This window comes from Cottoperca gobio, chromosome 13 (assembly GCF_900634415.1).
Source record: "Cottoperca gobio chromosome 13, fCotGob3.1, whole genome shotgun sequence".
Lineage (NCBI taxonomy): Eukaryota > Metazoa > Chordata > Actinopteri > Perciformes > Bovichtidae > Cottoperca > Cottoperca gobio.
Window position 1 is genome coordinate 13027155 of NC_041367.1, and position 16504 is coordinate 13043658.

The following is a 16504-nucleotide window of genomic DNA, read 5'->3' on the forward strand; positions in this document are numbered from 1 at the left end:
CTTCCAAATATGCTAATTTGGTACAAAGGTACTGTATGATGTGTGATCCTCACTTCCTCGGGTTATGTTATTTCATGGTGCTGTCGCGTTTGCTATAAGGTGTTTGAAGAAAGGGGAAAAAAAAAATATAAAAAAATATATATAAAACATATTATGGTTACCTCACTGCTGGCCACTTAAATAGCCACTAAATTATCTACTTTTACGGTGCTGCATATTTGGAGCGGTTTGTTTGTACATGGAAACTGGGCCTGGATGCATCGGTTATCTTTATCCATTTATCATAGGCTGGGGCAGAATGCAAGGTGAGAAAAAGAAAAGTGGGACCCTGAACAGGGTGCTAGCCTATCACAGGATTACCATATCACTACACATATGAAACACATTTACACCTACAAGGAAATAGAGACCTAAACCTCACATGTTGGCTGGGGTGGGGTTTGAAGCCAGACATTTTGATTGGGAGCTGAAACTATATAATCGATCGACAGAATTTGCATTTTTGGGTTCCCGCTTCATCTTGGGCTCTTTGGTAACTTGCGATAGGCATTTCTTCACTGTTTCCTGGCACAAACTATTCATCAATTTATTGAAAAACTAATGGAAAGATTAATCAATCAATGGGATGCAGCTATTCCCACCAGTGAGCAAAAGTGTCACAAGCGTTATGCTGCGATCAAACTAGCAACAACATATTAAGGAAGATTAAAAAATAAACGTCTTACGGAACTATTACTGATTTTATTCCTAAACATTTTAACAACAGTGTGTAGCATGCAGCCTCTAAACCTAAACTCAGATTCTCAAACTAAAAGGACGCATAAATAACACCTGTTCATTCTCCACCACATGACCGATCATGGAACACAGTGATAACCACCAGTAAACATGAATCAAAGTTTAACATGGACAACTTGATCCATTTCAGCCATGTATAGTCTAAAAGAGGATAACAAAGAAGGAACAACCCAGCTGACAGTGGGAAAGTGCTGTCATTAGCCATGACGGCTAATGATTTTGCCCCCATCATTAGCTTCCTGTGCTAACGATTTTGTACCCGCACCCAACCAAAACATGCTAACACATTGCCAGGCTAAGTAGTGCTTTTGGGGGCTGTAATTGGTGTTTAGCTAATTGAGCACTACGGCTGAAAGCTTTCCGCGGACTTGCCGTCATTTGTGACGTAAAGGAGCTTAATTTTATTCCAGCTACAGTTTCTACTAGCTGTGTCGTGTCGCTTCCGTCTATCATTGTCTGTGATTCTTCTGTCCACATTTCTATATTTGTCGTTATCTCCAGGGCTTATCCCTCTGCCCAGTGAAATTAGGTTTTAAGGTCATTAACTGATCCAGGCTATTATACTAATGAACCAGGGGTGTTCCAGATTTGATAAATGATTGGAAAGAGATAATGAGACTTATAGACATCTCGTATTAGCAGTGGCACATGGTGAAACAGTGAAAGTCAAAGAACATGTTTTTCTCTGTTGACTTCAAAGAAAAAACGTTTTTGTCATCAGGTTTTTTCCCTAACATGTGGCATAATGGGCCAGTGATGTGTATTGCTTAATAAATATGCTGTATTAATGTGTATGTGAGTGAGTGAGCAGTGTGTTATTGGCCAGTCTGGCAGCACTCTCAGTCTTCAGACAGGCCGTTCTTTGTGCTGTGTCTGATGTCATAATTTGTCTGATGTGTGCTTGCCAACAGGAACCTTAAGTCAAGAAAGCAAATGCTTGTTTGCGTGTGTGTGTGTGTGTGTGTGTGTGTGTGTGTGTGTGTGTGTGTGTACTCTATTCTCTTCAAAGCCCTCATCCAGAAGGCGTTTTCTTGATTGATGGTTGTCTTTGGGAGCAGGAGGGAGAGGCAGAATCTATAATGCACAGCACAAGGGTTTGGGACAGAGGCTGTCCAGACTTTAGCTCTAAAGTTGTCACACTGGTCACGGTATTCTGTAGTCTAAGGGGTGCTCAGACACAGCGTGTGCTGAGAGAGAGAATGTGGAAAAGATCAGACGTATTTGGATTATGTGTGGTTAAATAGGAATGAGTCATTCTGGACGGGGAGATTAAAAGATAATTTACAATCAATGGGTGATTACTGTTGTGAACACGGGGTAGGGTCTGGTGGAAAGCAGCGCAACATTCAACCCGTGGTAAGATATAGATATCTGCCAGTTAAGACACTGCTGAAATCAGCCAGACAGACTGCTTTGATTAATATTAATCTCCCTCTTTCTGTTTTCGTACCTCTCTCTCACTGTCTACCTTCCTCTTCTTCTGGTCTTGTTTTTGTCTCCAGTTGCTCGTCCGTGACTGGAATTCTGCCACAGGTTTTATTATGGGACTCCATAGACACATCCTTCAGAGGGCTGCCAAACGACCACAGGCAACAAATAAGACTGACACTTTAAGGATTTTATCGTATAGTCCCACAAAACACACACAGAATAAAGTAAATCAGTGACGTCATAATCATGTGATCCAAAGAGTCTTGACCCTTAGTTTGGCAGATATGGTTATAATCTTATCAGATTCATGTCTTTTTACTCCGGATGACACATTGTGGCACGGAGTACAAACATAAACAAAACAGGAGAACAAAAGTAAACAATTAGACAATTATTAACAGTTCTTACTAAACACAATTTCTTCTGGTAATTAATTGCAACCACTTGTTCCAAAGATTTAGATCATGATAAAAAGTTAGTGTGGAATGAAAATCACAGACAGACAGACGGTTATCTGTTTCTTGTAAGGCATTATCTAGTGTATAATTGCAGATTCCCCTTATCCCTCTCATCCTTTATAAACACATACAAGTGTTATTTAAAAGTATTACATGTAATAAATGTATTGATAGGTTCGAAGTCTTGTCTTTTTGGTCATTGTGCTCATTTTCAATGCAGAAATATATTTTCAGACCACTTGGTGGCAGCAGAAACAAACTGTAAGCACAACATTGATATATTATTGTTTTCTTTAGTTGTTCTTGTTAAAGAACATGTTAGCAAAGAGTTGCCTGTTATACACAGTAGCAGATACGTTAGATCATTTAGAGTTTAGTTTAGAGTACTTAACTTGAAACATCGTACGTCGCTTTGGACAAAAGCGTCAGCTAAATGAACTGTAATGTGAAACAAAGTTGATGTGTTGAGACTGAACCAAAACAGGAGAGCTGAACTCCGTAAAAGGTTAAAAGACACTAAAATTCTAAATTAAGCTGATAATTCTGTGGGTTTATCACTGTGACCTACTCCTTTAACATTACACAATCCTTTGATCCATTGCTTATATGAAAATATTGATTACAGCAGCTTATAAAATATGGCATGTCCAGAGGCTGGAAATTAAAGGGTTAAGAAAATCCAGCGCCAACTGTCCTGATTTACTGCAGTTTCTTTTGTGGTCGGCCTCGTTGATGTAACCTTTTCATAGAGGATTATGTGATACTGATTAAAACCATGTTGTTGCCAAGGTCAGCACCAGCCACACGTGTGATACCTGACACTGCATTGAAAATGCCGCAGTGGTAATTGAATTACCTTAAGGTTAGGATATGTATACGTATGTGTGTGTGTGTGTGTGTGTCTGTGTGTGTGTGTGTGTGTGTGTGTGTGTGTGTGTGTGTGTGTGTGTGTGTGTGTGTGGAGGAGCTAAAATATGGCTGAAAGGTATCTGGTGTAATGAGGCCAAGTTGATTTATAAGTGCAGAATGCTCCATTCCCCAGTGTGCACATGCAAACACATACACTTAAGAGTGGGACTGTGACGGCTGGTTCACTTTCTTTAAAAGGCTGGCCAATTAAAAGCAAGGGAAATTATGCTTTACCAGAGCCAAAGCCTTGCAAAATCAATGTGGTTCACGTTTCAGAATCTATATTTGGTGATAAGTCCACCGTACGTCGAAAATCTTGCCCTGACATGTTAAAAATATGTTTTTTGTTGCTTGGTACAAAGGCTTGCTGGAAGAACAGACCAGTCCATAATATTACCTGTAAGGTAGGATAGAAGGGCGGAGAAGATGGAGCAATCGAGAGAATGCATGAGAGACAGACGCAGGTAGTCTGCTAGCATATTACAGTCTCAGCGGAGGACAGGCAGACAGGTGAAGGCAGAGCAGAGTCAACATGAGTGGAGTCTGCTAGTCAACGCTCTTAGCCAGAGGCAGCACTGCTTTGGATCAGACAGGCTCACCATTAACCTATGCTGACACTGTTTAGACAGGGGGGGAACAGCAGAGAAAAGGGGCAGGAGAAAAGCCAGGACCACAGCATCGCAGGCAGTGATCAGTGGGGACTTCACACTCACGCAGGATTGAATTGAACACCGCAATAGATAATGGGGCTATTGGCAAAAACAGAGGGGTAGGGCGACTACATCAAGGTGCTGACCTTTCTGAGTGCAGCTGATAATATGCAGAGAGGCAAATCCTCTGTACTACCAACATAATAATTATGATTTCACCTTCATCCTAATGATAAGAGTGTACACGTGTTTACAGTGCTGTCTATCTCCGACTAACACATCAGATAGTTATTCACATCAGATTGCACTGTATCATAAGCGATTCCACCCCACTGTCTTATTCTACGACTACAACTAATTGGCCAGATAAGCACATGAAAGCTATCCACCTTGGCTATTAGAAAATGAAAAGGCCAAAACCATCAACACAGACATTTCATAACAAAGCTTTTTTTGATCCATCATAGAGTAATGTTGAGGTCTTCTGATTCAACTTTTAAACATTCAGTTAACCACAAAATATTATTCATTTCTGAAGAGAAGGTCAAAAGGGTTTTCAAATATAAAGATTACACTTTTTAAATGTTACATTTCTCTACAAAAGGGCTATTTGTTCAAACTACTTTTTTGAATATATTTTTTTATAAATGTCATTACATAAACTTAAAAGTTGAAAAGAAGTTTTGCAGCTGATCATTATTCCCAGCATAGCTTGAAATATGTAAAAATCTCATAAAGTTATTAAAACATGCAAAAACATTTCCTTATTTAGACATTCAGCAGACGCTGAGTAAAATAAGCACTCCTTTGGAGTCATGTTCTGGCCACCTGATGGATGTAAATTCAGTATTCACTGATTTATGTTGCTCTCCAGCCACTCCTTAGACAAATATCTGTCTCTTTAGCCTTTAAATGCTCCTCTATATTCCCCAGATAGTCACTAACTTAATATGTTTGGTGCTGAGCAGGTAATGCAGTGGACTAGAAAAGCTTCATAGAGCTGCAGAGTTTGGTGATAGTTCTCTGTGGGTTTTCAATACACCTTTCAAATTACACATAATGTAGTCATTTGATGTATTATACATAGCACTATTGAATAAAGCTGCCTTAAAGTTGACCGTTGCAAATCAATGAAGAGATTGCCTTCTAAGAGTGCTTTATAAAAAGCTCTGCACTGTCACAGTTAATCACACAGGCACATGCATTCACGGCTGAAGTTGACATGCTAGAGTCTAGTCACCCCGAGGGAAAGTGGCTTGAAAATCAAAAGACATTAACCAATTAGCGCTAATCAATAGTCACAGCAACACAGGGAAGTAGCCAGACGAGGACCATTGTTAATGTGTGCCTCATAGACCAATGGGCATGCTGGGAGTACTATTACTCTCAGCTCTCAGCCAATAAAAATGGAAGAACTCTTGACATTGTGCTGCTCTCCAATACAAAAGGATCGTTCCAGCTGTATCTAGGCAGAACAGTTTGCATGAGGAAGTACAAGGAAGAGATGGAGAGATAGAGCGAGACAAGGAGAGGAGGTGGGAGGGATAGAGGAAGAGTGTGTGTTGTGAAAGCAGGTGTTTTAGTGGGCTGCGATGGCCAGCAGGTAATCTCACTGTGATAAGCAATAGCATGACAGCCAACCTTTAACTCCCCATGGGAGGTGGTGCTGTGGAGTTGTCGTGGGGTTGTTCTTCCGATCCCTTGGAAATAGATTTATATGAAGGAGTAATGGGAAGAGACGCATGGAGGATGCATTTTGATGAGGAAAGATTGAGGCGAGAGAAGAAGAAAGAGTGGAAGCGACAGGCAGAGTGAGCGTAGTACTTCTGCTTTGCACACATACATGATCGTGTTCGCATACACAGATCACAGCAGCACCTCTGCACCTCAACTGTTCTGTATTCAAGATGATGAGGAGAATACAAATCAGCATGGGGATGGGGGATGTATAGGGGATTGAGGCAAGAGAGTATGAAGGAGAGAAGGGGAGTAAAAAAAAAAGTGGAGGAGGTATCTAAAATATTACACATATCCGGGGGAGTGTTCAGTGGTGCAGGCATTATGAGAGTGTAAATTACATTCCCTCCTTTTCCCCTTGGGCTGCCGGCTGCTGGATGAATATAATCGCCCACAGCTCCGAGCACCCAGACACTCTGCACTGCCTATAGACACTACCAGAATATCAGATAAAGCGCGATGATGTATTTGTTTATTGTCATAGAAGTCTTCAATCGTGTATCGATCCGCCATCAGTTCTCCAGCCGGTTCTTTTCTGAAATGATGTTATAATAAGTCACTTTTCACAATTGGCTGGAGTTCAATAGTGATTCAGTGGTCCATGTAAAGCATCCAGCATCAAGTGAGCATGGGTCTTATGGGATCAAAACATTTCCTCTATGGAGTTAGAGCAACATTGCAGCAGCAGTTTAGGTACAAAGCTATTTGTCTTCTTTTAATTTCCTGTCTATTTTAATACAAAGAGACCTTTTTATAATTTGTGTGCAGAAAAGAAAAAAACACAAAACAAATTCAATCAACAGGAAAATGAATCTGCAACTATTTTGATTAGGGACTTTTAAGAGTGGAGAGAAATTAAAGGGTTTGTTATTGTATACTTAAACATTAAGGAACAGCTTTGTCACAGGCTTTTTTATTTTCTCTCAATGCAATGCAGTCCAACTTAATTGTCAAGCATATACATTAGATTGATTTCAATAGCTTTAATGTACTTGAAGTGTGCACCGTGCGGCTGTATTATCTAGGAAGATAATTTTGGAATATTTGAGACACTGGTTGGGAAGGAAATTACCATCATCTCAAAGGTTATGTTTATTAAAGGACAGAACCCAAGTACTCATCACAGTGGCTGCTAGGACAATACTTAGATACTGGAAAACACCCAAATTCTCCAGAATTAAAAGAATGGACAAACTCCGTATTAAAAACAACTTTATATAAGTTGCAATTTGGAAGCCTTTTTGGACATATAACATATTGACTGATACGCCTGTAATATGAATGTTATTCCCTGATAGTAATTCATATTATCATATGTTCTTCATACTCCTGCTATTGTCAATTATGTCCCAAATGCTAATCATTTTATTTTTTACTTTGTACTTTTTCTCTTATACCTCTAATGTTACATGTAGTTTAAGTAACAATAAATGTCTCACAATATGAAACTCTGTACTCTCATAGACCAAAAATAAAAACAATACAAATAAATATATTAAATGACTTAATGTAAAATGTGTAATTTTTCAACAATTTTCTGATATTATATATCAAATTTTTTTTAATATATTAATCGAAAAATAGAAATTGTCACATTAATGGATAATGGAAAGTATCCATATCATCATTGGGTCAGTGTCTCGTTTGTTTCTTTGTTTCATTCGTTCCTTGTATTACAATCTGTTAGCTGATAGATAGCTCATCCTTGTTATCTCTGCTCTTGAAGCTAATTCATCTCTCTAAATAACCTAGAGAACATAGGGGAAGGAAGTGAGCACACAGCTTAGGTCACCAAGGAGAAAAATAAAGCACAACTGATCGGTCTTCTTTACGACAAAACCAGTGGCAGGCCCAGATGTCAGGGATGATAGGTCAGCGCCTGCTAAATCGGAGGGCAGCAACTTGAGTCAAGGCTCATTACTTCATTACATTAGGCAACTATTAAAAAGGAAACACTATTCTAATTCCCCTCTTTCCATGTCTCCATCCTCCGTATCCCTTCCTCTTTTATCTTTCTCCTATGTCTCCTCCTACTATTTCACCCAATCAGGGCCGTTGTTCTAGGGAGAACTGTAAGTACCTGCATCCTCCTCCCCACCTAAAGACCCAGCTGGAGATCAATGGAAGGAACAACCTCATCCAGCAGAAAAACATGGCCATGCTGGCTCAGCAGATGCAGCTTGCTAACTCCATGATGCCCGGCACACAGCTACAGCCAATGGTGAGAGGACGCATATGCATGCACAGTTCACATCGAACATAAACAAATACAGATTACACTCATTTCTACACACATGGATGACAAACTCTTGACACGCCTCTTTGAGATGTTTTAACTTTTACTGGACATAATAGCTCAAAGTTAGATTTACAGCTGTTTCTATGGAATGCACATGCATTTTTTACTTTTCCTCACTATGCCAATGTAACTTCCTAGCCCAGCGCTGTTCCAGGGGGCTAGAAAATAACATGTAATTAGTGCTCCAAAAAAGAACGAATACACATTTTGTTTGTGATTTGAGAAGCAAAAGAGATACATACAACTAACAGTATCTGTTTTGACAAGAAAAACATTGCATCGCGTCAGCGTATGGCCTTGAGACATCTACTGTACCAGAAACTACCAAAGAAGCCGTTTTGAGTAATTTGCTATATGTCCGTGGATAGATTTTGTATTGCCTTTATTTTAAACTAGCCAAAATCACCAACTCTATCCTCCAAATGTTTGAAGAGCCAGGTTAGCTGGATAAGATTGAACATGGTTGTTTATTGAAGAGTAAAAGTTTTGTCTTGACCACGTAAGAGCTCAGTGTTAAATGAGTTAAATGTCAGATAATCATTTAAGCTTATCTATGTCTGCAATTTGCAATCTTTTATGAATGATTAATCAGGCAATTACTTTCTTTATTAACTGTTTGGTCTATAAAATGTCAAAAGTAGTGAACAATGGCTATCTCAGGGCCTAAGGAAGCATCTCCAAAAATATTATTTTGTCCAAAACCAACAGTCCAAAACCAAAAGATAAAATCTGAGAAAAGCAGCAAAACGTCACGTTTGAGAAGGTGGACGCAGAGAACATTTGGTATTTTTGCTATTTAAGTGACTTAAATGATAAATCAGTCATCAAAATATTTTGCAATTCATTTTTGGAAGTTGACTAATCGGTGTACTAATTGTTTCAGCACACAGATTATCAAACAATGTTTAAACAAAGGGACCCACGCGACAAACACAATTAGCTGTGGGAGCATTTTTATTACAGTGATCAATAAAATATGATATTATCATTGAACACACACACACACACACAAATCCGTGCGTGCTCACCCACGCACACATGCAGCAAAATGCAATAGAAATGTCCCTGTGATTGTGCTGCATGTTCCAAGAATCTTTAAGGTAATGTCCGGAGCACCAGTCAGCCAGTTCAGATGAATCCTTCCCTGCCTGATCCATGAGACCTTACAGAGTCAATGAGAACTGTCAGTCAGGCTTGAAGTATTTCCTCTGCCTTCTCCTCTGTGCCTTTATGTTTAAGTGAGAGCAGTGGAGGGAATTTGTCTCAGACTATTCAAAAGAGCTTCAGATGCTGCATGCTTGGACACACACACGCACACTTAGTCGATGGCTTATCACCCTTATCTGGGGAAGAAGGGCTGAGTCGAGAGGCCCATTGAGAGAAACCATGAAAGGTTTTAAAGAAGCAATAGATCTCTCTGGGACTGCAAAGCCTTCCTTTTCTGTTTATGTCATGGGGGAAAAAAAAGTAAGGAGAGGAGAGGAGGAAGAAGACAGGCTGACAGAGAAGGACGCAGTAGAAGAATAAAGGGAGGAACGAGTGAGGCAGGAAAAGATAAATGAACAGAGTAAAGACAGGTATGTAAAGTGAAAAAGATTGGACGCCAGCAGCGAGCAGAGAGAGCTTTAGACCTGCACAATAAAGAAAAAGTCAGGAAAATATGTTGTGTGCAAAGTGAGCAAAAAGGGTAAGACCAAGCCTTTCCAAGAAGCAGACTTTCTTCCTCCATCCCTTCCCTATGTGCGTAGCTTAGTTTCCTGCCCCCATGCCCATAATCTCAACCGTTACATCTGCTGCTCTCCCACTTTTTGTTTATAGCTGTCCACCCTCCCTCCATGTGCGTAGGAGTGTTTTCATTTCATGTATGGAACTGTGCAGAGGGTGAAGTAATTAGAGTCCATTACAGCTGTCTATGAGTGATTGTGCTCGTGATGCTTTTTATTGCGGAGTCAATGTCAGCGGATAGCCCACATTACAGTTATATTCAGTCACTCACTTTTGGTGTACTTGTTTAATGCAGACAGTGCCTAGGAATATGTTTTTTTAAAGATGGTTGCACCAAAGCTCAGAGTGTGCACTGTGTGTAGATGATGTAGCAATCCAACAAATCTGAAGTCAGGCTTCTTTAGAATGGTTACATTTGATAGATTTAAATTTGATTCAGAATCAATTCAATCTTTTAAATCAAAATCTTAAGCGACACTTTACATTTTTCAAAGATGAAATAATATGGTCAGCTTCTCTGGGGAGTTACACCTCTCTCTCGGCAAGTGAATAAAATATCCAGAAACACGACACCACAAGTAAATTCAGTTAACTTCAACTTTAGTTTCGCAAAAACTGGACCCTTAAAAACAAAACAAAATGGTCCTTTATAGTAGATTAGTGTGGTGATCTCATTAAGTCAGTATGCGTATGTGTCGTTATGTGCGACTTCTACAGTTTAAAGTAACTTCCAAGTCAGTGTCTGATGTCCCTAGAGAACACTGCTCAAAATCAACTTTGTTTGAGTTTAGCTCAGATGGAGGTCTGACGGCTATAGTTGATCCTGCATAAACACATATTGTGTTCAGATGTCACTTAAGCAACTTTTTGGGACAACCTGATAGCAATGAGTTGCAGTAATCCAGCCTTGAAGTAACAAATGCATGGACTAGTTTTTCTGCATTGAGACAAGATGTGTCTTATCTTTGCAATGTTACGTAGATGAAAGAAGGCAGTCCTTGAGATTTGTTTTATGTGAGAGTTAAAAGACAGATCCTGATTAAATATAACGCCCAAGATGCCTTACGGTGATGCTGGAGGCCAAATTAATGCCATCCAGAGCTTCTATGTCATTAGAAAATGCGTTTCGGAGACGTTTAGGGCCAAGTATAATAACTTCAGTTTTGTCTGTGTTTAACATCAAAAGGTTTGTGGTACAGCTAAAGCTAGATAGGCCTAAGAGTAAATGTACACACTTCTTGCTCTGGATCTAAAAACCCTGCAGGACTGGCTGTCTGTGCATCTGTCCCTACATTAACTTTACAACACCTTATAACACACTAACATTACTGTTACACCACCCAAAAATAATTAGTTGTGTAAACAAATTCACCAAGCTAACATTAGGCTATGTAACTACACTTCAGGGTTGTAACGTTAGCAAACTGAAATTAGCAATTATGAAATACGATGCTAATGCTAGCTTACATTGATGTTAGCAACTGGTGGGTTTAAAAAGTTAAGCTGCCTTGAATCAATACATACTAAAACATGTGTTGTACCTTAGGCTATTATTGAAAGTTAGCAAACATTAGAAAATTCAATTTCCGTTGCACAGTTTCATCTGGCTGAATCTCCGTGGCCGTTATAATCACTCCCACTGGCGGCGGCACCAGAAGCTGCGCCTGAGGAGCTAATATAGCAGCTGTGTGTACTAAAGGAGCCACACCAGCTCTCAGCCTCACACGGTGCTGGCTTTAACATTCCATCCTGATATCCATCATATCACCAGGAAAATAATCCTCCTGTACAAAAGGAGCGTCGTAACGTTACACGACCGTGTTTTTCGTTACAGATGCGGCAGTGAAGTCCTGTCTCTTCACCTGCACAAAACACACCCAGGCACGAAAGCTAGCTACAGTCCTTTTCCTGTAAACTCCGGACTCCACGTCCTGACAGTTCGGAGTTTGTGCATCCTGCACAAATACAATAATTCACCATGATGACAAATGGTGAAATGCAAGGTAAAACTACCGGAAAAAAGCTAGATTCACTAAACTATAGCCGTTCTCCAACTAACACTTGCTACTGCCGCAGCAAGTTGTGCTGAGGCAGAGACAGTGTTCCCCACGCTGCGTAATATGACGCGTTTGACATGATGTGAAAAAGAAGATAGAAGCATAGCTCATGATGGCTACTTTCCTCTTATTACTTTGGCTTGTAAAACATAGCTAAACATATCTGGTATCAACTTTTCAAATGGCCATTTATACATTGTGTAAAAAACCTTTTACCTGCAAATTGCTCTTTAAGTAATGTTCAAGCTGGTACCAATCCATGGGACTGGGACATAATCCTACCACAGAGCAGATTCCAGTGCCAATGTAGATCCGGGTTCACGGATATCAACCTGGGAGGCTCCCCATCTCCTGGAGCCGTTGGATCATCTCATACCTGAATTTACAAAACAGGCTTAAAGTCTCTGTTCTGCTTTTCTTTCAAATGTCAGTCTTATCTTTCTCTCATGTTGTACAACATCATACAAGATCAATAGGAAGTGCTGACTGAATGCAAATACTAGCCTATCATAACACATATTGAAATTGATTTGTTACTCTCTAGTTCACCTGTATGATGCTGGCATTGTTTCTCATATTATAAAATATGTTTAGTGTATACACAATACAATTATATCAGACATGACAATAGAATCAAACTGTTTCCGCTTCGCCAATGCTTGAGTAAGCAATTAAACTTATTTTGCACATTTAACATTAAACCTACAAATCTTACTCTCAGTGAAAGCAACATCTTATTTTTATGTTGAAGCACAGCCCCTGTTTTCCTAATTGAGTAAACACTTCATTTTGTAGTTCACTATTTCTTACGAAAAATACTGCTTTACAAATCACTTACTCATCTCGAGCAACATGAGGGATAGAGAACTCTGCTTTAGACGAAATTCCCGTTTATTTTCCTTTAGTAACAATAGGTGAATATTTCTAGGAATTATACATATACACTCCTGTCATCCACAAACCACAGTAAAACGCTAGAATGAGTTTTACATGGAGATTACTTTGTTGACAACACACATCAAAACCAGCAAAATAGAATTGAAGCTGACGTTAGCTTACCGAGCACGTGAGGTGCAACTAGCTGCACTTCTGGAGGTCACGTGGCTTCTGCAGGGCAACAGTTATCTGATAACTGCTCAACCTTAACAACATATTTGCTGTTTCTCAACTGTGAAGCTCAACGTTGTTACATGGATCTACTACTTCTAGCTCAGCATGGGACTTGGTGGAACTTTCTCTCCCAACATCGCAGTTTCCACTTGTGCTTGCAAACTGCACTGCAAAACTTCCTGTCAATCCAAGAAAAATCTAAATCAATATCATTAGCAAAATATATTTTATATAACTATATATTTAAAATACCTCATTGTGTTATTTTGTTGGTCCATTGACTGCAAACAATGTGTCTGAGCGGTAAATATAAAATAATAAAATATGTGATATGAACAATAACAAATTTTGTTTGTATCTTTAAATTAAAATTTCTAGTTTTTAATTAATCTGCATTTGTTCAAAACATGAGACACTGTGCATTCTCCTCGAGAAGATGTTTTTGAGAATCTTACACATCTGCTTAGGTACACCAACACAACAAACAATGATCGTGTTTTATTTATATAATTGCAAAGTGAGAGGGGCCATGGGTATGGAAACCATGAGTGTGGCGGGTTGCGCTGGACTGACAAACACCACATCACAAATTGATGTTTTTCTGTTCATACTGTGTAAATATGCTCAATTTAAGATAACTGTTTTCAATCTGTTGTGATTGTGATTTATAGCAAAAATCTTCAATGTCCTATAATTATTGGGAACAATTCAATGCTTAGCGAAGAGACGTTCCAGAAAAGGCCATTAGAGAGACACTTCTCCAGAGTACCTTGTGATAGGACATGCATCTCCAGACATTCCAGCAGCCCTCGAAAGGGAGCACTGAAATAATTAGAGTCCACGAGGCCATTATTCCTGATTTTCTGAGTCATCCCAGAGTAGCAAGAAGGGTTTTGGGAGGAATGTAGCAGTCCAGCTTTGGCTGCCGCTGCTCTATTACTCACTGTGTCGTGTTGGCAGGGGCTCAAGAGACAATCCTCAGACTGGGGCTGAGGTCAGGAACGTGCAGGGAAAACTTGCACTGCACTATGTCAGCTAGCATAATCCTTAGCCTCCCTCACACATAATGTGTCTTTCAAACTCCAGTATAGCCCATCTCCCCCTCCTCCCATGCACACACAGCTTGATGTCCGTCAGCCTTATTACTCTTATATGTGTGTGATCTCTGATGTATGTGAGTGTGTGATTCCTTCTGATACATGTAAGGAGTATAGGTGACACCATATGCAGAGTCTAGGCCTCCTTTATGTGTTATCTCAAATGAAAGACAAGCAGCCATTAAAGGTGTATTGCTTTTCCTATTTTTGACATCATCTTTGCCTCCACATCCCCAACCACAGTTCCTGTCCTCTGCTTGGCTGTTGATGATTGCATACATCTCTTATTTCACACATCGTGTGCCATTTATCTTCAATGGGTAATTTGAGAAGAAGCAAGAAAGGATGGCATTGTACTTATTGGTAGATGTAATTAATAATTCAACATTTTTATATATAGACTGAGACAAATCTGAGTGAGATAGTTTTTCTCAATTTATTTTGCTCGATTTTGACCAACTCTCTCATTTTGTGTGTGCCCACAGCCCATGTTTTCAGTCACACCCAGCCTTGCAACCAATGTCAATGCTGCTGCGGCAGCGGCCGCTGTGTTTAACCCCTACCTTGGCCCTGTGTCGCCCGGCCTGATGCCCGCTGACATTATGCCCAGTGGCCCCCTACTGGTCACCAGCAACCCCAATGTCCCCATACCAGCTGCTGCCGCTGCTGCTGCCGCTCAGAAACTCATGAGGACAGACAGACTGGAGGTGAGCAACACACATTCACACACACACAGACGCAGGTATAAATAGGATAATTGTGACTGCAGAAGCACACACACACACCACAGACCACACAGATGAGAGGATTTGCATAATTATTTGTTCACTTTCACATCAGTCACAGATTTAAAGATAGATTAACAAAACTGTAGTAAACTCTGTACCCGGTGAGGGTCTTTTTCCCAGCTATGAAAACAGATTGGGCTTGAAAAGCGGGCCTTGCCTATTATAATATTAAAGGAATGGGTTGGAAAGTCTTGCCTCAACAGTTTCTGTTTGTAGACTTTAATTATGTATCTGGCACAGTTTATGTTACAGTTACTACATCCAATTACCATAATACAATCATTACCCAGACTTAAGCAAAGATAAACGTTAATGAGAGTATCTCCCTACAAACCCAAGTGTTGTTGATGCTGCATCCCATCAACAGGCAGGACACAGCATTGTTTGGCACAAGCTCAAGTTCTACTGTATCAGTGCGTAATTTTCAGAAAAATCTTTAATCCTTCTATGAAGGCAATCAGTCATTTGAAACCTGAGGATCGCCGGTCCTCTAGCTGTGTTCAGATAATCATTAATTGGACAGTAAGTCAATCTCATCCAATATGCAGCACCACACGGGAAACACTTGCAGCAGCATAATGGGGAAATCGTTGGAGGCAGGCAGGAGGCGTGCAAGAACGTTAGGAAGGTTACATTTAAAATGTAATGTTGGGTAGCTGGGTGATTAACGGGGGTGAGGCTGAGGAAGTCTCTGGGCTCGATGAATGAGTGGATGACATGCAGACCGAGGGAATGGGTCAATGACAGGGAAAATAGATGGAGGAAATCAATTTGTAGACCTGTTGTGGTGTCGGGAGCGGTTGGGCCAAGCAGAGACAAAGATGACAGCATCACAAGTTAAAAGTTATGATTACATTTCTTAGAGGAGTCGTAACTGCTGTGAAGAAGTTATAGAGGTGCTGAAAAATTGGAGGAAATAAATTGTTATTGATAGAAGAAGAACATGCAGGTCTTAATTCAGACTGGGATTGAAACGAGTGTCTATGATTGATAGTATTCTGCCCCAAACTGTAGTGAAAAATATATGTAATATTTAACAGCCAAATGCAAAAATCGGCAATAGAGTGGAGATCTGCTATTTTTACAGTTTTACCTTCAAGATATTTGAGCCGAGTGGTCAACGCTGCCTGTAGTGCTCAGCCTTCATGTGCTGGTGAAGCTTTTTGATTGGAAGAATTCTACCCTAGCCTAATTTCTCAGGAACTAGGTTTGCTAAAAATAAAGGGCCAGACATATTTTTGTTTCTAGTGTGTGTCGTTCAAAATAAACATAACTAGAATTCTGTGGGCCAACACACCAGTAAGAAGACCAGTAAGTAGATATGTTACAGGCTATTTCCTTAGAGCAATTCCTATTTAGTAAACAATCCTCCACTGTTATCCAGAGAACAATTTTTCCGGCAGTCCTTCTGTCTCCATCTTTTATGGAGCTAGACTGCAGCCTTT

At 40.0% G+C, this 16504-nt stretch overlaps 1 protein-coding gene across 6 annotated transcripts in view; it reads left to right on the plus strand.

Annotated features, from left to right (window-relative positions):
* The window catches only part of LOC115017424 (muscleblind-like protein 1), a 63042-nt gene that overhangs the window by 36185 nt on the left and 10353 nt on the right, over positions 1-16504 (plus strand). For all 6 annotated transcript variants that reach the window (XM_029445846.1, XM_029445849.1, XM_029445844.1 and 3 more), the window contains exons 3-4: positions 8034-8204; positions 14757-14978. In XM_029445846.1, the coding sequence (XP_029301706.1) occupies positions 8034-8204; positions 14757-14978 (393 nt within the window). The remainder of the gene's footprint in view (positions 1-8033; positions 8205-14756; positions 14979-16504) is intronic.